Source organism: Choristoneura fumiferana, chromosome 5 (genome assembly GCF_025370935.1).
Source record: "Choristoneura fumiferana chromosome 5, NRCan_CFum_1, whole genome shotgun sequence".
Taxonomy (NCBI): Eukaryota; Metazoa; Arthropoda; class Insecta; order Lepidoptera; family Tortricidae; genus Choristoneura; species Choristoneura fumiferana.
Window position 1 is genome coordinate 8873214 of NC_133476.1, and position 25309 is coordinate 8898522.

Sequence of the window (25309 nt, forward strand, 5' to 3'; positions counted from 1 at the left end):
CTGGGAAATTGCATACGTTTTTATAATAAAATTCCAAAAAATATTAGCCTAAATTGAATAAAGATATTTTGACTTTGATTAGCCTGTTACCCGTGACTCGGTCTGCGTAGAATTCGTTTATCGCTAGCCCGCGGCAACTATACAATTTTCCGTGATAACAACTATTGTATGTCCTTCGCTGGGACTCAAACTATCTGTATACCGAATTTCATCTTAATCGGTTCAGCGGTTTAGACGTGATGAAGTAACAAACAAACAACTAAACAAACCAACAGGCCCACTTACAAACTTTCACATTTAGAATATTAGTGCCACGACTGACTTTATGCACTTATCATTAAGGTCGTGTATACATACTGTGTCTGTTGTAACTTTTTCCGAGACGATATCATTGCACTTGATTGTACATAATATTTAAATGACCTTGACTGTTACATAGCACCGAATTATTACCACTTACATTTTTTTAAAATGCCGATGGCCGTTTTGTAATTTTTACGTTATGGCGGAAATACACTAATCAACTTCTACTTTGCATGTTTATCCAAAGGCTTAAGACAGGTTGTATACACAGAAATTGTTCGTTTAGTGGTATAGGATCCAATCAAAAAACTTTGACCATTATGACAAAAGCAATATAACTTATTGCTTTATAAGAGTTCCCGATATTTCTATTATGATACGATCAAAGGCACATAATTTTCTAGAATAAAATATTAAAGCGGGAAAATGTAGAAAAATTGCGTCATCCCTTGTGACTAGTTCGGCTTCAATACAATGTTGCGTCTGCTCTCGACAAAATAACGATACGTACGATGTTGCGGAAATATTGGATTCCTGTCAGGACGAGATCTGAAGTTATTTTGTAAAATTCAACCCGCTCAAACGATTTGTTTTAATCAAGGTAGCCTTAACCGTTTTTGTTTTTTTTTGCAAAATAGTATGTTTTAGTACAAGCTTTTTGGTGACTGCCAAAGTCAGGGGTTTTTGGCCAAAGTCAGGGTTTCTGACAAGCTCATCTATTTTTTGACAACAGTAGGTTTTTGGTAACCAGTTGATAATAATCAGGAAATTTGTTCCTGTACCTATTCCATGGTTACCTATGTGAATACTTAGCAATACCACCTGATACTGCTGTATAAAAATACAAAAGAATCCACGTTCCCGTCATCGTTATTTTGCTTGAAACTTGCATTTTGCGGTCTCCGTCTATACCAACTTTATATTTATAAATGGTCTTGAGTTTGCATTCTTAATGAATTATTCATAGGATCTATTACGTACTGACTGGATTTTTTACACTGGCATAATTAAAATCAACGAACGAGAATCGTAGGTATTGTTTCATTTTGTAGAGCCCAAATAAGAGAACATGATGTGATATTTCCTTACTCTGATTAAGACAAAGTGTACACCACTTTGCCCAGGACTTTCTACGAAAAGTGACCCATATTCACTCGTTGTTGTAGATTCTGGAGTGAAGGTTTTCTACTGTCAGAGCTGATACTAAAAAAAAAACCTACACAATGTAACATCTACACCTTGAAGTTGCATGGCTTCAAAAATTTGGCTATTTCTACTCATAAGTCAATGACAATGTCAATTTCACTTAAAATAAGCATTATTGTTTTCATTTCAATGTAGGTAGGAACTGTCATAAAAATTGGTAGGTAAATCACTTACCTGTGCCCTATTTCACGAAGCTACAAGTTAAAACTTACAAGCGGTAGTCTTTGTTTAACAGTATGCGTTGAAAAGAGACTACCGCTTGTAAATTGTAACTTGTAGCTTCGTGAAATGGGGCCCTGGTCGTCTGTAGGTTCATATTATAAACATCAGCACGCGACCAAAAAAAGCGACATTTTCTATAAAATTTCTCAAGTTTTGGAATGTTACTGCAGCTCGATCATATAATAGATGTAATTATAATATATATAGAATATTCTGTAACCTTTCCTTGTGAATAATAATTGACGAAGCTACGCAAGTAGGAAGGAATTCGAATTTACATTTTCATGCATAAGTAGCCGTCTTGTTTTCAGCATGACGATGCTGACTTTTCCATAATTGCACGCCATTTATACATATGAATACGGCCATTAAAGGCTTTTTGCGAAGGCGGAGTAACGTGTCGTATATAATGTGTGCCTTTACTATGCCCGAGAAGCTGTATGTTTCTAGGAGGTTTCTTTAGTGCGACTACGACAAATCCCTGAGGCATATAATTTTTAGGTCACTGCGCGTTAACTTTACCTCTATGTTACACGAAGTTGTCGTAAAACTGTTTTATTTATTGACTTATGTTATGTTTATATTTATTTTTGTTCACGAATATATTTAAGAAGTTCCAATGCAACTGTCACATGGGCTATCGCAGGGACGGGACCGTAACTACTGATTTATGGTGTTCGATAAAGAATAGTTGTATATATTGTATTTAATATATTTATTAACAGGAAACACTGATGATGAATTAGTCTTCATTGTCGTCACTTGTCTATTTCGTCTAATTCCCTGTAGAATATTGTTGTACTTGTACGAGTAATTCTATCTTTTAATTTGATTAATTCGTTAACAAAGCGTTTCACCGCCTCAGGATCTTTTTTATTCAACGAAAGTTTCTGTGTAGTTCCAGAATCTGATATGATTATTTCTGCTAAATCATTTGCATCTTGTTTTACTAAATTGTCATTATTTGGTGCATCTTCATATTCGAATTGAACATTTTGAGTTAGTGATTCGTCTTTGCCGTTATTGTGGTCATTAGGTAAATCATTTTGTATTTGTGCTTTGTTTCCATCATTATTGGGGTCATTAGGTGTATTTTCATATTGGAATTCAACATTATGAGTAAGTGGTTTGTCTTTGTCGTCGTTGGGGTCATTAGGTGAATAATTTTCTATTATTCCTTTGTTTTCATCGTTATAAGGTGTGTCTTCATATACGAACTCAACATTTTGTGTTTGGGGTTTATTTTTATCGTTTTCGGAATCATTAGGTGAAACATTTTGTTTTTGTATTATGTTTTCATGGTTATTGGTGCTGTTAGTTGTATCTTCATATTCAAATTCAACATTTTGAGTCATTGGTTTGTTTCTATCGTCGTTGGAGTCACTTAGTGTATCTTTTTGTGTTTGTGCTTTGTTTTCGTCGTTATTGGGCATATTATGTGTGATTCCATTATATTCAGATTCAACTTTTTGCTCGCTGTATTCAGCATCGTATTCTTCTTGCATTTCGCTTAACAAACTAATTTTTTCTGCTGCAGTACTTTGTGCCAAATTTCCTTCAGTTACTCCAAAAGCTTCTGCAGCTGGATCATTGCTCTTATTATTTAATATCTGTGCCATGAATTCTTTGTATAGCACCCAATTAGAAACTTGATCGGTTTTAGTAGGCGTTGTGTTTTTTCCGTTTAATTTTTCGAAAACTTCAGTTGAATTTACTAGGGTCGGGTCCAGATAGATGTTATTGCGAAGAGAGTTATATTGATTACTTTGTCTATGAAGAATCTGGGTGTGATCTTCTTCAATCGGCAGATAAAGGTCCAATAGATTCCGATAGCTGGCTTGTATGTTATTTTTGATTTCAGAAACGATATATGATTCATCTGTGTACAGTACGTTTAACTCCCCGGATCCTTGCTTCACCTTTGTTTCCTGAAAAAAAAGGAATATGATTGAAAACAAAAATATAAATGAAACAATTACTTATCGAAAATACAAACTAAAACATGGATGCACAGAAAACCACAAAAAGAGACCAGCGCTGGGAATCGAACCCAGGTCCTCAGCATTCCGTGCTGCGTGCTGTTCCCTCTACACCACCACTGGACAGGAGTCGAGTAGAGGTTTCTATTTCTGGTTTTTCTGTGCATCGAAGTTTCAGTTTGTATTTTCGATACGGATATCACGGGATGACCGTAAAAGTTACAAATTTGGAGTTGAAATAAAAAATACAAAAAGGCTCCATAAACCAATCTTAACAATTACTTACTCGTACATATAATTAACCTATCAGGGACAAAAATTCGACTACGAAAACCACCATCTGAAAACTCTTTCCTTAGCCAGTACCTATCTCGTTTGTTAAAAGCCGTCTAAGCTTCAGGATATGGCAAATAACTAAATATACATACGAGAATAAAAAGAAACAACTACAGTCGACAAACGTTGAGATACATGAAACTAAAAAAGTAATAGTATACTTTTCTTTGACTGTAATTTGACATGATAGGCATAAAATACTTAAAATCAAGTTAGTCTTGGACTCTTTTTCGGATAAAAACATGAACACAATTTAGTAACCAAACGAAATCAAAACAAAATTATGGTGGTCTACTTACAAACTTATCTTTTGAGGAGAATTCCAATGCGTACGTAATCCGCGCCCTTAGTGTAAGTTTTCGGTACAAAATACGTCTCGATCGCGTTCGCGTTAAAACCTCAATTTGTATGGAAACACGAACATCGCAAACGTTCCGCTAGAGGCGCTGTTTGTGTTTCCATATAAATTGAGATTTTAACGCGAACGTGATCGAGACGTATTTTGTAACCGATAACTTACACTAAGGGTACTGGATTCAGGAGCTAATAGACTTAGTAGTATCTGTGGTAGTATGTAAAATTTTAATGAAATACCATTTGTCCAGAATCTTCAACTGTGTCATTAGTTAATGTTATCTGAAAAAAAAAACCTTATTAGAAGTATATTCTATAGACCTGAGTTTTAATTTTTAATCTAGTTTTTTTGTATTGTTATGAACAACGGCGGTCTGAGCGTGAAACAGTCAGGTGTGTTCAAACGGAAACACTACTCGGAAATGAAAATAAAATGTCAAGATGGAATGGTGTTTACTTAAGACAGTTCAGAATAGATTCAAAGCCATCGTATCGTATACCTTGCGGAACAGCTTATTGAGCCAGCGGGCATATTTGAAGACTTTGGAGAAGACGATGGGGGCGGCATGGGTACCATTGCGGGTGGGACCGAAGCTGACTACGCCGTGAAGTTCGATGCCGATGACGCCTGGCCCACCAAGGTCGTACTTGAAGGAAAAGTAAAATTTAAGAATAAAGCAGTCACCACCGTACGTGGTCATCCAATTCCGTAGATACAAAAATGATATCAGCACAGGGGCTTAGTGAGTCTTCGAGTGTGTTGTCCTACCTTCCCCCATCCTCCCACGATTATTTACCGCAAACGAAAGGACAAGTCGCGACAATTTTGACCAAACTAAAAAGTTAACTTTGTGCATGCTTTCTTTTAACAATATTTGCTGGGAGGATAATGTCGAAAAAAAGTTTCTTGCCGTAAGTATTTATTAAAAATTATTGTTTTATGGATTATAAAAATTTACTAACATTGCAGGCTCCACTATCGTGGTGGGAGGACCCAGCGCAGAAGTTTCTGTTAGTGATCTTGTGACTGAAACATTCAAATGTTTAATCTCTAAAATTAAAATTAATCAATTAGTAAGTTTTAGGATCTTTGAGAAGCTTTGAGTATAAAGACAAACGGAGATGTTATGCGCTTTTGTTAAGGCTGTTACGGGTTCAAAATTAAAGCCGCGGGTTCACGATGGATGCAGGCCGCTTCCAACCGAAGCAACTGCTGGTCTGTAGAGGAAGCCTCTGTTCAACAGTAGACGTCCTATGTATGGCTGATATGATGGTGATAAACATAGGCTTCACCCACGTAATAAACTTATACAAGTAATATAATTACTGAACTTCCATTGATGCTGAATGTGTGTGTGTCATCCATTGGCTACGGGTAGCATAAAATCGATTGTTGTAGAGTAGAGATCATTTAGGAAGGGCGGACGGCCTATGGCAAGCAGATGTTGTCCGTCTGATGATGATGATAATAATTATCAAGAAATGTTTAATGGTTTGAAAAAAAAACTTACTTGGATAAACACTGATGCAGTCGATCATGCTGTACCTGTCCAATACTGCACGTTGAAGCTGTTGATTTTCAATATTCATATCCACGTCGACGTCGTACATGACCCTTTGGTTACGTCCTTCCATTGACGCCTTAGTCCAGAACAAAAAAGTTTATTTGGGCGTTAAGCTTGTTAAAGCCATAAATATTGTAATGTAACTACTCGTAACTATCAAAAAAAATTAACAAAAAATGGAACCGACTTCAAAAACCTTGAAAATAATTTTCTCCCAGTTTGAAGTCGGTGCCTCAGCACGAGCCAGCAGGAGTGGAACTATAGTCGTCTACCTCACCTATGTATGTATTTGGCTTTAATCACTCCTGCTGAGGCACCGACTTCAAACTAGTAGAAAATTATTTTCAAGGTTTTTGAAGTCGGTTCCATTTTTTGTTAAAAAATTTTTTTCATACTTTTTACTGATTTGTGGCAAAAGTGCATCTCACAACGATTCCATTAAGCTCAAACACGGCATAGTTATATTACCTATTTTATAACAGATTACCGGTACCTACGGTCTTCATCATCAGGTCCAGTTCACCAAATGATACTTTCTGAAAGTAAATACTTGATTTGGTGTTAAAAAGGCCAAAATCGCTATAGGTGTGCTATCTTGAGTTGGTGTCAATGGGACCACCACGGAAGTATGTCCTTTAGAACTAAAAAATAATTTTGAAATTCGGCCCACATTTGGCGTAGTTATTGCGTAACAAAAATACAGAAAAGCAACATAGGTAACAAATTGAAACCTCCTCCTTTTTTGAAGTCGGTTGAAAAGAAAAGGTCTAACTAAGCGCATCTCGAATCCCCATGCCTAGAAATTTTGAAAACAAGTTTCCTTCATGATGTAGACTTACTCCTACTGGAGGGCACAGGCGAAATGAGAGAGCTTCAATGTGAGGGTTTGGGCTATAGTTCCTATGCAGGCCCATGCGCGTTGAGAATTTCACACACACCCCTGAATTTCTTCCAAGGTGTGTTTAGATTGCCTAACAAAGATTTCGTTCACCGCAAAGCTCATGGTATTTTTAAAATGTAATTTCGCACATCATTTGAACCCATAACCCTTAATTGAGAGCTTGAGAGACCATTAGGTTAAATCACTGAGCAACCACGTACGGCCTCCTTATAGAAGGAGTAACAAACAGATTTCTTAACAGATTTAGAATTCCGCATCGGAGAGAGCTCGCGGGAATAAACTATGTCATATTCAAAATCATAATATATTACTCGAAACAGTAGGTATAGTTGCCGACTAACTTTAAAAGTTATAACTTATTTATAAGCATTAGGCGTCGTAATGGAGATAAGTAGGCGCACGTACTTTACTACCACAGTGGCGTTAACCGCGTTTTAAAGATTTACTAAAGAAGTTTTCTGGCACTTGCAGTTCGCCACATTTACTACACACGCTAAACAAGCTGGATTACTTACTTGTTTTTAAGTTGGAACAGCAAGAAATTTTTAGTTTATGACATATAATTGTTCAAGCAAAAATAAAAGATAAATCGTTATAATACCCCAGCGGCTCCAGCTTATATTCGTTTTCATCATCATTATCATCTTTTTAATTTACAATTATTAGCGTCAAATATAAGAGATTCGCCAAGGTCTTGAAATACATGAAAACACGTTTCAAATGTTTACTGACTTGACTGTTGTCTTCCCTACTAAGCAGATCATATTTTGTTTGAGGTTCTAAAACCTCATTATTCATAATCATTATGTATTTTTACTAAAATATTGCCGAACATGTACCTATAGGAAAAATTACTGTGCAAAAATTGGCATATGTGCATTGTGTAAAAAAATCATGAAAAAACGACGAGTAATGCAACAGGTTGCATTGAGTCCAAAACCATACGATTTTTTTATACAACTTGTCTAGTAATTTTTAACCGTCTTCAAAAAGAGGTTATAATTTTTTTTTTCAAATATTATATCGATTTTTTTTGTCGGAATTTATTTTTATGTAATCACCTCTTTGTTTCCCCATCCCAAAATGTCCACTCCTGTGTACTTTGTTCGCTTTTTCGCAAACTTGATGGCTTTTATTAGCTGGTTCTTGTACCTCAGCTTCAACTTCAGTTGTATGACGACTATGTTATTAGATCGTTCCACAGGGTTGAATTTAGGGTAGAAATGCAGCATGACCGCCCGCACTGTCACACCGCCACTGTTGAAGTAATTGCTTCCAGCTCGTATCCAGATGTTGTTTTTAAACTCTTTTTTAAGTTTCTTTTTGTAGAATCTGGCAAAATAATTTATATTTTATCTTTTTTTTTCAACTTCAAAGTAGAATGAATTTTAATTAAATTGAATTTAAACACAAACATACATAATTTTAACAACAGCTGTTGATGAAATTTGAGCTTTATTAAAACACAGATTAAAATAAATTTCCCCACTGTAGAATTCAATTTTTTAAATTCAAATTTAGATTTAAATTCAAAATGAATTTCTTAGAATCGTACGTTTTATAATAACCCTTAACTATTTCATAATGTTGACTTAACTTGAAAATAACAAGGGACTGATTTTAGAAGAATTGTGAAAATAGTTACTATTCTAAAATGCTAAAAAAATTGTTTTATAAGAGATGCCAGTGAAGTTTGTGTGGTGATTTATGGCAATGTACAAATTTACACGCTTACGAAGGATGTTTCACGGACGTAGTTTCGCAAATCGGTCAAAATATCTATTCCTTACTTTATGAAGCAAGAACCTGCGGAGAGCACCAAGTCTTCTCTGATGATGGAACCAGTACAGACGAACTTGCCAGCTATGTGGATGCTGACTACGAATGGCCAGTCCTTGATCTCAGCTTGTACGCCGAGAAATATCCTTCTGGTTTCAACTTTTTTTGCGCTGTCTGAAATGGTGAATTATTTATGAAAGAAAACAACTTTCGATTTAAAAAAAATGATTTAAAATTTGCTAGCGCATATATTTTTTTCCTCTTTTACCTTTAGAAGTCTATAAAATGCACCTCTGTTTCGTTGGTATTTTTATTAATTCAATGACAAAAATCAAAGCAGCCCGATTCGGTGAAAACCAATTCGAGTATGTAACCCGTAAAATAAAATCCAACTGATTCTAAACATTTTGTGTGGCGAAGCTTCGTTTATTTTAAGAAATTAAATTTTGAGTTTATTAACCGTACTCACCTTTAGTGGGTTCAATATTTTTGTTAACTTTCAAATTTGAACGTAATTTTTTTGCCAAACTAACGAAGTCTGTTAACGTGTCGTCACTTGCTGCAGGTGAAGAATACTTATTTCTGCTAAAAAATATTTGTATATTTTTTTCTTTATGCTCGCTTATTATTTCGTCAAGTACTTTATTGATATGTGAAACGTAATAAGCCGCTTTATAACAAGGTGTAATTTTAGTATTGTTGTATATTTCTTTATATTTTCTATTTCTGTTCTCCACTGCGTCTTGTATATAACGGTGAATTGACATGTACTCAGTTACGTTTTTAAATTTCTTAAAGTTATTGTTAATTTTTAACGTAATAAAAATGTCATCAATGACCGCTATTATTTTATCATTTTCTTGATAGAAGTTGTCAACTGGTTCCGGATATATCTGCTGATTATTTGACACAAACTTGAACAAAACGAAGAATGAAACGATGTAGTTAATCATGTCTTCAAAATTATTGTAAATTTAACAGCTTGTTACACTTAACAAAGCAAACTATTTTAATTTAAAAATATTTTTTAGAACTAAGTTTTATGGTGAAGAAATAAAAACTCAAACAAAACTGTTTTTTATTATTCTAAAGCACTAAGAAAATGTAGAACCAATAATCGAAACACATAAAACTTTATTATTAGGTATGGTGATAATGTTTTTATGAACGCAAAACAAATTTTGTGAAATAGCTAGATTTCACAATGTTATAGCTTGGCATTTTAACTTTTCGGTTATTGATTTGATTCTTGGTTTACACCTTTGGTTATCAAACCTCCATTACGATTGGTCACGCAACGAAGATCCGAAACTAATAATAGCATTAGTTAATCCTCTTTTTTAATGAAACTCTGTTATCTGAATTCATAAGTTACAACAGTAAAGTTATAACATATAGATATATATGGTTTTTTAGGCATTTTTCAGGTCGATATGTCAAAATGATATTGTTTCTAGTCTCTTTCCACATGAGCTAGCACACGCACACACACACACACACACACACACACACAACGCGCGCATTTCACAGAGCACGAAATTAGCGCTAATTGAGTATCCAGATAGGTATAGCGATCCCGATTTTTCTTAGGCTAAATTTACGTCACATGGTGCCCCAACTAAAATGGTACTAGCAGACCATTATACTTTTGATTGATCTACTATCATTATCATCATCATCAGCCGGAAGACGTCCACTGCTGAACAAAGGTCTCCCCCTTAGAACGCCAGAATGAACGACAACTCTTACGATGCCGTCAGTCCACCTGGTGGGAGGCCTGCCAACGCTTCGTCATCCGGTTCGTGGTCGCCACTCGAGGACTTTTCTCCCCCAACGGTTATTTGTTCTTCGAGCGATGTGGCCCGCCCATTGCCACTTCAACTTCCATAATTTTCCAGCTATGTCGGTGACTTTAGTTCTTCGACGAATTTCCGTATTCCATTTTCTATCGCGCAAAGAAAGTCTACTACATGACGTTAATAATGGGGTTGAAATACCACCTCCATAACGTCTGCCGAGTACTTCGGGCCAAGTTAGAAATGGCAGAATTATTTTTACTCCATTGACCAGTGATCAACTGCTAGTACTATTCTCCTTCAGGTTCTCAAGACATACGAGCAATTTTGCCCAAAAAAACATTATTGTGATCGAACAATTGCAATATCTGCGTGCAGAAGCTCCCTCAATGAAATTTATCTTTAACAACTATGTTACTTAACCTAATCTCTGTTGCAGTATCGTGTCCAGTTGCACTTTAAGTACGCGACCCGACGGCTTGTGGAAGTGGTGGCTGCAGCGGAAATGGCGGTCCCTGCTAAAGGAGAGCGCAAATTTTCTGCGTAGTTAGTGGTTTTAGCTGCAGCGACAAATACTTAGTCGTAATAGCGGGTGGGGGCTATATTCTATACGCCAATGCGATATTGTAGCGATTAAGGAGTCAGATTTGAATCAAGTCTTACTCTTTAAACCTTAAGAAGTGTGATACCACAAAACACACGCGTCTGTGAACTTTTTTGTGCAATAATGGAGCAACAAAAAGAAAGTTATTCTAGCTGCTCAGTGGAAGGTTGTTTAAATTAAATAATCGTGTATTTCGCCAATAACGAAGTCGTCGCAAGATATTTTCTGTGAAAAATTTGTAATATAACAATGACATTAAAAATAAAATATTTTATGACTAGTTTTTTTTTTGGAGTCTTTTTGTATTTTCCCAGTGATGGTCTCTTTTTCTGGTTTTTCTGTGAATCTATGTCTCAGTTTATATTTTCGATAAAATATTTTAGTTATTAATATAAAAGTTCCATTCTTCCCGTTCCATTCTCAACAATAAGTCAAACAACTAGATACGAGTGCCACTACCACGATAGTTTTTTGGTGCATAAAAAGTCACTTTGACACCCTGTATGTAAAAGCGAAAGCATACTTAGATTACTTTAAACTCTGTTTGTACATTATAACCCTATTCAGACTGCTAGAACTGTTGTCGTTGCAGTGTAGTATCTAATTTATAAGTTGATAGAGCGTAGTATCCTTGGCTGCGGACAGTTACAAGACTTAGAATGTTGACTAAATAAAATCTATCGAGTAATGACTAAACGCCTTTAGGATACGTAGCGTAAGAATTCATGTTATGGCGAACGCGCAGGAACTATGCAATTTTCCGGGATAATACATCCTATGGCCTTGCTCGGACCCAAATATCTTTAGGGCCTGGTTATCTAAATCGTTTCATGGTCATAACGTGAATGTAACAAACAGACTTACAAACTTTGCATTATAAATTTTATAATATTATGGGATGAGGGGCATCCATAAACACCAATTTTTACCATTTTTAGCTCCCCGCGATTTGTCACACGTATTGCTATGAAAATGGAATATTTGTTCTGTATTATAAGTACCCTCCCCCTCTAATGGTGACGTAATTTATGACGGACCCTAGTGTATTTACATTCAATTTTTTTTAAAAACACGTTCTGCTATGCAGCAATAATTTGTTCCTGTATTGTACCCCCCCCCTAAATGTGTGACGTAATTTATGACGGACCCCTAATGTATTTAACATGACTTGCAAATTTTAATATTAAATTTACGTCACTTTTCATTTTTAAGGCGCTGTACGTAGTGAAAACTACAATTTTAGAAAATATTTAAAATATACTTACACAATACTTACAACTGCAATTTTTTTATATGTATATTTTCAGTCTATTAGCTAGTTTTTGACTTCATCAAAAACACGATTGCTGACAAAAACCTCGATAGATTATTTTTTTGAAAAAGAGCCTTCGTTTACACGTTAAACCAAATATTATAAAAAACTATTATGAATATCAACACAAAATTTGCTTTATTAAATAGTTTTTAGTAGATTTAGATTTATGCTTCATAGATTTTCAATAGGTTGAGTACATCAATCATACCAATTTATTTCGTCTTTGGCAAAATAAAACGGTTCTAGCGCGCGGCGGCGGCCAAGTATTTCCCAGTCGCCAGTACACGCGTGTACGTAGTCGACGACGGACCTGTGCACATTTTTCTAACGCGCTAGTACTACTTTTGAGAGCAAATAATATGGGTAATCGCAGTATTAAAAAAGTTAAGCGAAAGAGGAAACGCATAAGTGAACTCAGAGCACATATGAGAAGCATTAGAGTACCTAAACGAAGTACCTACCACACACTAATCGACCGGCCGGAGTCGGGCCGAGTCAGCAGGGCTACTACGAAACTCCAAACTCGAAGTTCGTGTCGTGCGGTCCCTCTCGATCTCGTACTAAATAGTATAAGTGTCAGAGGGACCGCAACCCACGATCTTCGAGTTTCGTAGCAGCACTGCTGAGCGGATTTCACATTCGTACTACGACCGCAAGCTGGTTGGCGCGGGCCTCGGCTGCTCATGGAAGCGGACGGCTTCGTCCAGATTCTACCGCGACTGCCATACAAATTGTAGGCACGTTGTATAAACCTATACTACTCACGGCGAACATGCGGCGAACCTTGCGGCTACTATGAAACTCGAAACTCGAAGTTCGTATCGTACCATCCCTCTCGCTCTCGTATTAAATAGTATAAGTGTCAGAGGGACCGCAACCCACGATCTTCGAGTTTCGTAGCAGCCCTGCTGAGCGGATTTCACATACGTACTACGACCGCAAGCTTGTTGGCGCGGGCCTCGGCTGCTCACGGACGCGGACGGCTTCGTCCAGATTCTACCGCGACTGCCATACAAATTGTAGGCACGTTGTATAACCTATACTACTCACGGCGAACATGCGGCGAACCTTGCGGCTACTACGAAACTCGAAACTCGAAGTTCGTATCGTACCGTCCCTCTCGCTCTCGTATTAAATAGTATAAGTGTCAGAGGGACCGCACGACACGAACTTCTAGTTTCGAGTTTCGTAGTAGCCCTGCTTGATCCCTTTGACAGTTTCACTGACATTTCTGATAGTAGATGCAACAGTTTCGATCTAAGTTTAGATTTTCTCACTTTTTTGCAGGCAAAGGTAATATCTTGCATTCAGCCAAGTTATTTAACATAAATTATTTTAATAAAATAAGATGGTTGCACTTGGTTGCACTAGTAAATTATTGACAAAAACATGTACTCCAACTGCAATCCGGCTGCAAAATGGGAGTTTGGATGCAGTTATTGCGCAGTTAGTACAACTGCACCAGCACTGGACCCGACTGTCAGAGGACTGCATTCCAACTGCCATTTTAGGCAGTCGGAGTGCAGTTCTTACGCAGTTCTGATGTAGTTCTGCCATTTTACAGCCGGATTGCAATTGGAATGCGGTCCGTGTGTACCAGACCGTACATTACGACGCCTACCGCCTACCTTATCAGCGACTTATTTATTATAGGGACTTCGATTTGTAATTTACCTTCACGTAAATCAAGATTGGTTTTTTGGAATCTTTTTATATTTTTTATTTCCATTCCAATTTTTTTTCTCTTACGGTCATCCCGTAAAACCTAAATTGAAAATACAAACTGAAATATAGATGCACCGAAAAACCAGAAAAATAAGACCAGCACTGGGAATCGAACCCAGGTCCTCGGTATTCCGTACCGCGTGCTATACCGCTACACCACTGCCGGTCAACCACCACTGCTGGTCACTGCTGGTGGACCAGCAGTGGTGTAGCGGTATAGCACGCGGTACGGAATACCGAGGACCTGGGTTCGATTTCCAGTGCTGGTCTTATTTTTCTGGTTTTTCTGTGCATCTATATTTCAGTTTGTATTTTCAATTTTGAAATTAGTTTGTCTTTAATTTTTTCTCCCAAAATGTATCATCTTTAAGTAAAAGTGAAATAAAGTGCCCGGTTGAAGTGTAGCCTTTAGAAATGGACTTGAAAAATGTATCAAAGAAAACGAAATTCAGATGTAGAATTATGAAAAGGAAACTAAAACTACTGAAATTAACAAAAATAGTAACTGGTATGACCAGATCCAAGGTCTCCATGTCACGTGTCGAGCACAGTGTATATTTGCTGTGTGGAGTGGTGAAAATCATCACCTCAAAACAGTAATCATACTTATAGATGATACATTTTGGGGAAAAAAATGAAAGACAAACTAATTTCATTTTATATGGACTGGTTACTACCCGAAATTGTTGATTCCCGTCGAGCTCGGGGAATGCCACTAAGGGAAAAAGAATCTTCATGAAAAATAACTGTAGAACCTCCTCTGACTGAAGAAAAAGAACTTTCTTCTACATATCTATACTTTTCAAGCGACGAAAATAGCGAAAACATCGCTTCATGCTCCAGACAATCAACTTTGGAATCTCCTCTGACTGAAGATAAATAACTTTCTCCTACATATCCATACTTCTCAAGTCATGAAAATAAGAAAACATCGCTTCATGCTCCAGACAATTTTGGAAGAGCTATAAATTTATTTAAAACTAATTGTTGCCGTCGACTGCGTCCGCGCGGAATCCGATTTAGAGCAATTTTTTATTATATCCAAAAATATTTATTTTCCGTAACATAAAGTATCCTAAATGTTGACCAGACTAATAAGCTATCTAACTAACTAATTTGGCTCAGGGACCCAAAGAGGGTCTTGGCCTCCGAAACAAGAGCATGCCATCTGTCATATCTATCTATCGACCTATTCAGTCTAAATGTCTATCCATTACCTACGTTACAAATCAAACTGTGGGCATGAAGAGGCATAAATAATTTGTTTATTACCAAGACTATTCATATTAAACGAAGATTTTCTTTATTAAACCAAAAAAATGTGTAATTATAATTTTAAGGAAAAATCCGGAATTCACATTAACCAGAATACGGTTACAAACAGAATAAGGCCGTCAACGGGCTGCGTGACAGACGCGCGAGTCGCCCCGCATTCGCCTCCACCGCGTCGTCTGCTTCACCCCCTCAAATACCGAAAATTCAACTATAAGCGCGCCTTAAGGGTAATATATAAGAAACTAACGTAACCAATAAAAGGTTTCAAAACCCCCGCCTTTGTCACTTCAAAGTCCAATTCTATTTTGATGAAACATGCTAGCATATTATAGCTAAACAAAACATCGCTAGAAAACCTGATTACAAATTAAAAACAGCATTCAAATCGGTCACCCGTTTAAGAGCTACGGTGCCACAGTTAGACACACATAGCGGTCAAACTTATAACTATAACACCCCTCTTTTTGCGTCGGGGGTTAAAAAGTGAAAACATTTTTTTTTATAAAATCTTAAATTTCGCTGAGCAAACTTACTTACTATTACAAATTGTACATACCTTTGATTTCGTGTGGAGATAACTGTTAGTTGAAATCTGAAACAAGAATTATATGTTAGGCTAATTTCATCGAGGTGGTTCTTAGCTAAGTTTCATTAAAATGAGTTCAGCCGTTTATGAGATTCAACTTTGAAATAACAGTGGTGGGGGCTTAACAACTTTTTAAGGTTATTTTTTTATAAATAACGATAAACTGTAGCGTGTGTGGCGTAAGAATTTACGATAAATCTGACCGATCGATCGGTGTAGTCATGGGGTCGGCAACCTTTTGAGTCGGAAGAGTCAAAATTGCAATTTACAAAATTTCAAACTTTTTAAAGAACTGCAAAGTTTTTTCTTGCCAACAATAAATAGTAACAAAGTTTTTTGATAAAAAAATAATAATTTATAAGAGAAAATATTTTACAAAAAATTATATACCTATATTTATTTATTCATTTTTATTTCACAAAAAACTAAATATTATATATTTTACATGGTATTGGTAAATAATATTTGTGTGTGGAACTAAAGGGCCGCAGCTTCACATCCAAAGAGCCCATGTGGCTCGCGAGCCGCAGGTTGCCGACCCCTGGTGCAGTCTGATCATAGGATTTTTCATAGCGTCTGTGGGCCCTATAACGGTACAACCATGGTTGCAGTTCCGATTTTTCGATAATTTATCGATAAAACTCAAACCGAAATACGACCAACCGATACTACCCCTTTCAACCTCGTCATTGGAGTAATCATCGATGACGATGACATCGATGACTCGAAACTCGAAGTTCATATCGTACCGTCCCTCTCGCTCTCGTATTAAATAGTATAAGTGTAAGAGGGACCGCACTTAACTACACGAACTTTGAGTTTCGAGTTTCGTAGTAGCCCTGCAGCTGCAGTCCCCAAAAAAGCCCATTTCTTATAGCTATACTTTTTCAACTAAACAAAATTATAATTCGTTGAGTTTCTTTCCAGATTATTCTCAACAGAGGTTTTTCCGATACGGTGGTAGATAGTTTCTTACGTTCATTAGTGCTTGTATAAGCCTTTAGAGCGTTTATACCTGCTGAGCTGGCAACGTTGCATTTTTGTTAGTTTTTCTCGATTATTTCATAATAACAATTACAATTACAATAATTAGTAATAAGTATTAGTAATTAGTAGTTAATATAATTAGTATAATACAATTGAACTATATATTATTATTTTTATTTAATTTTTACTGATCCTGAGGCTGTAAGTTGTACTAACATGATATGGATAGATATGTAAACTAAGGGGCTGTTTCACCATCCATTGATTAGTGTTAACTGGCGGTTAGGTGTGATGCCGTCTCTATTTGTTTTGTTCGAATAGACGGAGAACCATCACATTTAACCGTCGGTTAAGACTAATCAATGGATGGTGAAACAGCCTTAATCTGAAATAAAGATTTTATTATTATTATTATTCCATAAAAAAATAATGAAAATTAAATTTATGTAATAATCGAGAAAAACTAACAAAAATGCAATGTTGCCAGCTCAGCAGATATAAACCCTCTTAATTTAATAAACATCTTTTGCCTTTGACTTTATACAAGTTTACCTCTGATGTTTTTTTTTAATTTTCTGTTTTTATTAAGTACAGATTTCGTATGTCATTAGCTTTCATTTGCAACCATCCAGATCCGAAAATTAATAACCAGTGAAATCAGTCCAATGGCGTACGGAATGCAGTAAATCATAAATACTCATATTATAAGAATCATACGATTTAGCAAGAACGTGTGGGCGTGAACAGCTTTATTCATACCTCCGATGTACAGTCAGACATAAAAATAGATTAAAAAATATCAACTTAAACTTTATCATATTAAATGACATTGTAACGGATAACTCAAGTCTTAAGTCGAGTTTCGGGCTAATTTGTAGCCCTTCTTAATTCTTAGGAGCAACGTGACATGCGCACTACGCGCCACTGCTCAGTGCCCTAAGTGTAAGTTTACGGTTAAAAAATACGTCTCGATCGCGTTCGCGATAAAATCTCAATTTGTATGGAAGCATGAACATCGCAAACGTTCCGCTAGAGGCGCTGTTCGCGCGACTATCCGACGAAACGTACGTAGACAACACTAACAACATCGTTTCGTGAAGGCACGTTCACACCAACCGATGACGCAGCACGAGTCCACTGTCGAACAATGGTTTCCCCCTTAGAACGCCACAATGATAGATAATTCGCCACTTGCATCCACCGGTTTTCCGCAACTCTCGCGATGTCGTTAGTACATCTAGTGGGCGGCCTGCCAACGTTATGACTTCTGGTTCATATGCCTAAAAAAGTTTCGTCTTCCGGTTAATCAAACTTATGCATAGCATCGTACGTAAGGCAAAATTTTTTTTTTTAGTTAGTGACTTTTACTTGTCACCTGACGAAATATTAACTACAAGACGGTGATCACAAGGTCTGTAAGGTGAATAATTGTTACAAATTTTTGTTGGTGACTGTACCACTTTAGTAGTCCGCCTAGCGCCTGAAGATATGACCTACCCTGGATGACCAGTGCTAAAGCTTACAACGGCTTAGTCATTGTCGAAATAAACGTCAAGAGCCTGTGAATTAAACGCTTTAGTACGCTAGTTTTTTTATAGATGCCAGTAATTTAAACTACGAGTAGGTAGGTATACAAACATCTGATTACTAACCGGAAGATATAAAAGGAATTAGCATGGTCAGTACAGTTAGCATGGTCACTACGTGTAGTGTGGGTGTTATATCCGGTACCAAGTACGTTCATAATCTTCTAGTTTTCTTCTTTTAAAACATTATATTTTTATTTTACAGGCCACACAAGAATTATTCAGATAGGATGAAATATGGTCAAAAATTCATACATAATTTGTATTAAAAAAAAAACCTTTAGCCAAGTTTCTATTGGTGCATTTTTTCGGATTATTCGGAGTAGTTCCTTTGTCAGTACAAAAAAGAGAAATGTTAGCATGGAAACAAAGGAACTAACGGAACTACTGCAAGTAATTCTTTTTCTCAGCAATGCTGGTTTTTCCGCAAGATATAAAAAACATTTAAAAGAACCCTCATACCGAGTAATAACGTTTTGGTTGTAATTTTGCTTGACGTATTCAAAAGTAGAATATTTTAACCAATCATTAATCCCAAGTCCAGATTTGTCCTGTCCAGAGGTGAACTAGCTGTGGCCACAGCAGCAGCCGGCGGCTACGGGCGGATATCGAATCTAGACTAAGTACAGCTCTGCCCCTTGTATTTCAATCTGTCCGGCGTAATGGCCGCGCTGTATTGTTATTCTGTGGTTACACTTTGTTATAGTTTAGTCTAGTTTACGAGATAAAACTGAAATTGGACATAATACAAAGACATATAGTTCCCATTTGTTAGTAAAATATACGTATTAATTACCGTAATCACCAAAGTTACAGTTCATAGGTCAATTGGAAGCTAAAATATCCTTCAGGCCAACATTTAGTAAAAAAATAATCATTCCTTTGTTCTACAATGTTTCTGAAAACCATTTTTTTTATTCATCAAGTTTTAGACTACCTCGATTAATTTATTTTCGTGTTTTTTAACAGTAAGGGAGCCCCCTGAAAAACATTTTTTTTTGCCAAGTTGTGTGATTTTCGGTCAATCTATATAATAATATATATAATACCATTAAACGAGCTTTAATTGCTATATATAATCAGAATCTCGGAAACGGCTCCAACGATTTCGATGAAATTTGGTATGTGGGTTTTCGGGGATGACAAATCGATCTAGCTTGGTCTTATCTCTGGAAAACGCTTATCATCGAATTTTAGTCCGAGCAAAGCTCGGTCGCCCAGGTACTAAGATATACTTTCAAGATTGTAGCTCGAACCGTTTCGCTGTAAAACCTGTGTCTCTCGGGTCATCATCATTAATTTAAGAGCTTAGCTCTTGTCGGTGGAGTAGTCGCCACTCTTTTCGGTTCTCTGCCAGCGTTTTCAGCTCCTGATACGGTCTCGGCCTTCCCCTGCCTCGCCTGCCTTCTATTCGCCCTTCCAAAATAGTTTTTATGTAACTGTCATGTCGTATCAGATGCCCCAGCATATTCCCTCTCCTATTTTCAAAAGTCTCTCGGGTACAAACCCTTAAATACCTACCAGTATCAACAGGAATCTATCCTTGGATGTTACTAATAACGTAAGACCACGTCGCTCCTTGACTTGACATACGGAAGTCCTGGGCATTTCAAATCGCGGTACCAATGATTAAGTATGCGATACCAGAAACCAGAAACCGAGAACATATTTTAATAGGGGACTGGAATCGATTTGGCCCAAGCTACAAGAGTCCAGTTCAGATAGCTACATAACTTTTGTATTTGTACAATTTTGAATTGAGTTTATAAAACATGAACCTACCATGAGACTCACTCATGTTAAATGATATTGTAACGGATAACTCACGTCTTAAATCGAGTTTAGCCCGACATGTTTCGGGCTAACCCGTAGCCCTTCCTCTTCGGAGCAACGCGACTCGGCGGCTGCTGTGCACGCGGATTAGCCCGAAACATGTCGCGCTAAACTCGATTTAAGACGTGAGTTATCCGGTTCAATATATTTAATTATGAGTTTGTAAAACGTTTAGTAGTCTAGATCCCTTAAAATATTTATGATTATTATTGGTCCATCAGTTAGATTTTCAAAAAATATCGGACAAGTATTTTTTTTGTCAATTAAGCAAAAAATTATGGACATATACTGTTCAAGTTCCGTGTGACGTCACACCTGCTAACACTTTTTACTGAAGAGTGACGTCACCGCCTCCACTTTCAAACTATGACGCGGTTCATCTTGTTAATTTTTTGTTTGATTTACAACAGAAAAAATACGTGTCCGCTTTTTTTTAAAATATAACTGACGGACTAAAGAGATATTTTTACCTAAGAATCTACTCGATTCATTTTAATTTGCTGTTAAACATATCAAGGCAAAACAATTAAATATGGTTTAACATTTAAGTTACTAATCCTGATCCCGCCTGCAACAATGGACAGCTAAAAGACAGGCGAAATATCACTAGATGGCGTTAGTATCGTGAGGTTACGGTCTTGCTTGCAATGAGGGCTACCGTTTTCACGTTCACCAGTTGGCGCCACTGTAGACAAAGGTCCTGCCTGAAGTAGGTAGGTATGGTTAGTTATTACGAGCGTGAAAACAAAATTTACATTTAAATCATATTTAATAAAAAGGGAGGACAAAGGTTTCCGAAAGACAAAACTGTCTTAAAACACACACATTCATTGCCCAGTAACGCATAATTGCCATAATTAATTTCAGGTAATGCAAAATATTCACAAAATTATTCTAATTATAAATAAACTCGCGTAGCTCACCCAAAAACTATGAGATTTGACATTTCGGAGACCTCACGCTACACTAGCGCCTCTAGCGGCGAATTCATACGCGATAGCCCTCATTGGCTAATTTAGTTATTTAACGATACGAACGCCATCTAGCGATATTTCGCCTTACAAGTAGCCCTCATTCAACTAGCCCTAGGCCGCTTGTAGACGTCCGTTGTTTCACCGGTGTACGGACCGTTTTCTTTTTTGCCGTACTTGCGGTGTTGTACCTATGGCTAAATCGCCGGACAAGTGTCCGGTCCCTGAACACACATTCATTGTAAGCCATACAACACCACAAGTCCGGCAAAAAAACAGTCTGTTGTCCGGTGAAAACATCGGACGTCTACAAGCGGCCCTACGCCACAACACGTAATTCAAGTATTCTTGCATTTTCTATCCTTTTCATTCTCCTGTGCCTTGGACAGTGTCGTTTACAGCAGACGCGGTGATGACGAGCACGATACGTCTACGTTCGGTTATAACATTTCGTCCTATTCCTATTAAGTAGACGTAACCATGTTGAGATGCGGCCAAATACCAAAAGTGGAATGGATGATAAGTATAAGATGATGAAACTTTAGGACCGTGGTCATCCGACACCAAAAAATTTGTTCGCGAGATGTAGGATAAATTAGTTGGCGTCTCTGGCGACCCCAGGGCCGGGTCTTTTTTCGCCCAGAGGCTGAGCTTAGCCGTGCAGCGAGGGAATGCCGCAAGCATACTAGGCACGATGCCCCGGGTAGGAGAGATACAGGGTTTAGATATTTTTTAAACTATATAATTGTTATCGTTTCTTTTTATATTATATTATGTTTGTTGAAATAAGATGATGAAGCCCCAAATAAATATAATCTTAGGCCTTTTCTAGGCTACATAAGGTTGGTTGATGAACAAAAACCGGCGATATAAGTCGCTAAGCGAATATCGCAATATAATTTCATAGAGATTCATATCACAGGCACGTACCGAGGAAAGGCACGTATTGAAAGAAAAAAAAAACACTTTTTTGTTAGCATTTCAAAAATAATTAAATTAAATAATACGCATGTTTACGTAATCTAATTGTGAACGAAGAGCTTTGTTTTTTGTAATGTCAGTTTTGGTATAATATGTATACGCTTTTTTATTTCCTTTAACAATTTTACAGTGCTCCGAATAAAAATGTTACTAATGGACTTACTTTTCATAAAATATTAAACAGACAGCACTTTAATATTAACACTTCTTTTGCGTTATCTCTTTTTAAACAGAAAATCTTTGCTGATATTCGATAATAGTAGCATAAAAAGCCAAAACAACATTCAAACAGAACAATCGCTTATATAACTGTAATATAGTATAAAGTGACCCAAAACTATACTTTATTATCTTCATTAAGTACACTGTGAATTTTCTTGTAAACACCGATTTAGGCGGAACACGTTCAGTGAAAGTTACAGGTGCCATTGCGGTTTGTTAATGCATTAGAACAAAAAATACAAGCAGGTGCTATAGCCTTCCCACGAAGAATGAACTAAACACACTTAAGGTATACTTGTGCCACGAGTATGCACGACCGGCAGCGATTCCTAGCTGTCCATTGCATGACCGACACGCTTACCGCACATCGGTTATCTAGCAACTCGCGCAATGTATTTAAAAATTGTAAAGTCAATCGTCTTACACCACGTTTCAAACGGGCATCTCCACAAACAAAACAGTAACTCAGTACATCAGCTATAAAGTGCTTTAAGTTTGATATATAAGATACGTCGTTCTTCCTCGGTATGAGTTGAGTCGTGCAAAAACGCAATGAGATCATCAAGCAAGTGTCATTTAGATGAGACGTGTAGTGATGTCGGAGAGTATTCGCCGAGCGATATCAATGCACGTTAGATTCTATCTCGCTTTAACATTCTCGGAATATCGGAGAGCTGTTTATTATCTGATCACAATTGTTGTCATTTTCCTTATGATACAGCTGTTCAAGGGCGACAGTAATTGATTGGCATAGGTGACTTGCTTTGTCGTTACTACTGCTAAGGTCCGTTTGTCAAATATTAAAGTTCTGAAGACAGTTAAGTAATTTTTGTTAGTGTCAAGTATCTCTCCCTCCCAGCTAAATATTTAGAAATTTCTTTAGTTACTCGTAGTAATCAATCTGTCAAAAAAAACACTGTAGTAGAACAAATTCTAACGAATTTATCATAGATATGAAGGCTTGTATTAGTCCACCAAGTCTTAATATAAATTTTTGCCGTATATTAATGTATGAACTCTATACAGCGTCAAAAATACACTAACTAGACACTCGATAAAGCGAAGCTAACAATCACAATGGGATACAATCCACAAGGTACAAAAATAACTTAAGTCTGTTTGCGCGTACGGAATACAAACCCAGGTGGATCGCAAAGATGACAGTCCGCTGAATGGAACACGCAAAGATGTACCGTTGGAATGTTAGATTTTAGATTGGTATAATGAAGGAATAACATCGTATCTGATGGTTACTTGTCTGATTTTGTGTACGAGTAATTCTAGGCAAGTTATGCTGTTCTTTATCTAGGCAATTAAAAGCTTCGGAGCGAAAATCTATTGAGCTCGTTGCTACCTCAATTCCCTACCATGTTATGTCTAAGATCCGATTTAGAGAAGATTTGCACCCATCTGTTTAATGGATGGAAAGTATTTAATAGCAAATTTAGGGGCTGTTTCACCATCCATTGATTAGTGTTAAGTGGCGGTTAGGTGTGATGCCGTCTCTATTTATTTTGTTCGAATAGATACGAATCGAATAGACGGCATCACATTTAACCGTCGGTTAACGCTAATCAATGGATGGTGAAACAGCCCCTTAGTCTGTTAAAAATATGTCGCGAATGGGTTCGCTAAAAATTCCGTCCAATTCGTTCTTAAATGCATCTTCTATGATGAAAAACCATCGCTATCCCGGCTTATCCCACGTCTCAAAACGACATGGCTGAAAAATAACGTGTTATAATTTCATTCACACACTACTCACCTTGCCTACAACATAAAAGGAAAATTTGGCAAAAAATTGAATCGCTCGTCTTAAGTACAGTTAATTGCCGACTCGGAGTACAGCAGTGAGCTGTACTTAAAACTACGTTAAACAATTGGCAGTTGACAAAAAACTTAAACTTTAATCACAGTAAAATCAGTCTCTGTGAACACGGTAGGGGTCCAAAAAACGCTACCGACTAGATGTTAAGATAAACTGGAATGGAGCCGTTTTTTTACTCAAAATATTGTTCCGTTATGTTAATTTACTTGAGAAACGTATTTTGACGGCCCGACGTAACGACTTACAATAAAGTTAAAGCGCACGAGTTTCTACAAGTAATTTTGAACATAGCACACAAGTCTTAGGCTGCGTTTCTACAGTGGATGAGGATCATCATCATCATCATCATCATCATCATCATCATCATCATCATCATCATGTCAGTCAAAAGACTAACTCCCCCAAGGCTCTGCACTCAGACCGGTCTTGTGCTTTCCGCATCCACCGCGATCCCGCGATCCTCTTCGCTCCCTCTTATTGGAGGCCTACCGACAGCTCGTCTCCCGATCCGTGGACGCCATTCGAGAACCTTCTGACCCGATGGGCCATCAGAGGCGAGGATGCGTTGCGAGAAATGTGTTTATCATAAACGAATACAAACGCTTTATTTACCCATCCTCACTGTTTCCACTAAGGACGCGCTGAGCGAGGATAGGTGAAGGCGTTTCTGTTGGATTTGTCTATGCTGTACATAATTTTCTATTCTCTCTGCCTCTCTCTCGCCATGGCCGTACCACTGTGAGCATCAACCTATTTTAGCCTATTTTATTTTTACATCTATTTGTCTGTTTCGTCCCCGTTTACAACTTATATGTATTGTGATTGTTATAAAGAAATAGATATGCATATGTGTTAATGAATATACACCTAATTGAGTATCAGTTGCTGTGGTTTGATTTATTGAAGTCCACGAGTTCGATCTCAGCATTTGCGTCACCCGCTTCCCTACGCCTGA

General features: G+C 37.1%; 1 protein-coding gene across 1 annotated transcript; it reads right to left on the bottom strand.

Moving 5' to 3' along the window:
* Nucleotides 1-2431: 2431 nt before the first annotated feature.
* LOC141427673 (uncharacterized) lies at nucleotides 2432-16688 on the bottom strand. Its single transcript, XM_074087272.1, has 8 exons — nucleotides 16610-16688; nucleotides 8657-8819; nucleotides 7928-8198; nucleotides 5947-6041; nucleotides 5364-5427; nucleotides 4901-5047; nucleotides 4641-4682; nucleotides 2432-3659 (listed from the first exon to the last, which is right to left on the bottom strand). Exons 1-8 carry the CDS (start codon nucleotides 16686-16688, stop codon nucleotides 2490-2492), a joined length of 2031 nt encoding a protein of 676 aa, XP_073943373.1. The 3' UTR covers nucleotides 2432-2489.
* Nucleotides 16689-25309: the final 8621 nt, after the last annotated feature.

Coding starts and splice junctions, on each gene's coding strand:
- LOC141427673 (XM_074087272.1), bottom strand. CDS start 16,688: ATGAACTTCGAGTTTCGAGTCATCGATGTCATCGTCATCGATGATTAC. Junction 8,199..8,656: donor GCAGGTTCTTGCTTCATAAA/GTAAGGAATAGA, acceptor TTATTTTGCCAG/ATTCTACAAAAAGAAACTTA. Junction 3,660..4,640: donor TTGAAGATTCTGGACAAATG/GTATTTCATTAA, acceptor CTTTTTTTTCAG/GAAACAAAGGTGAAGCAAGG.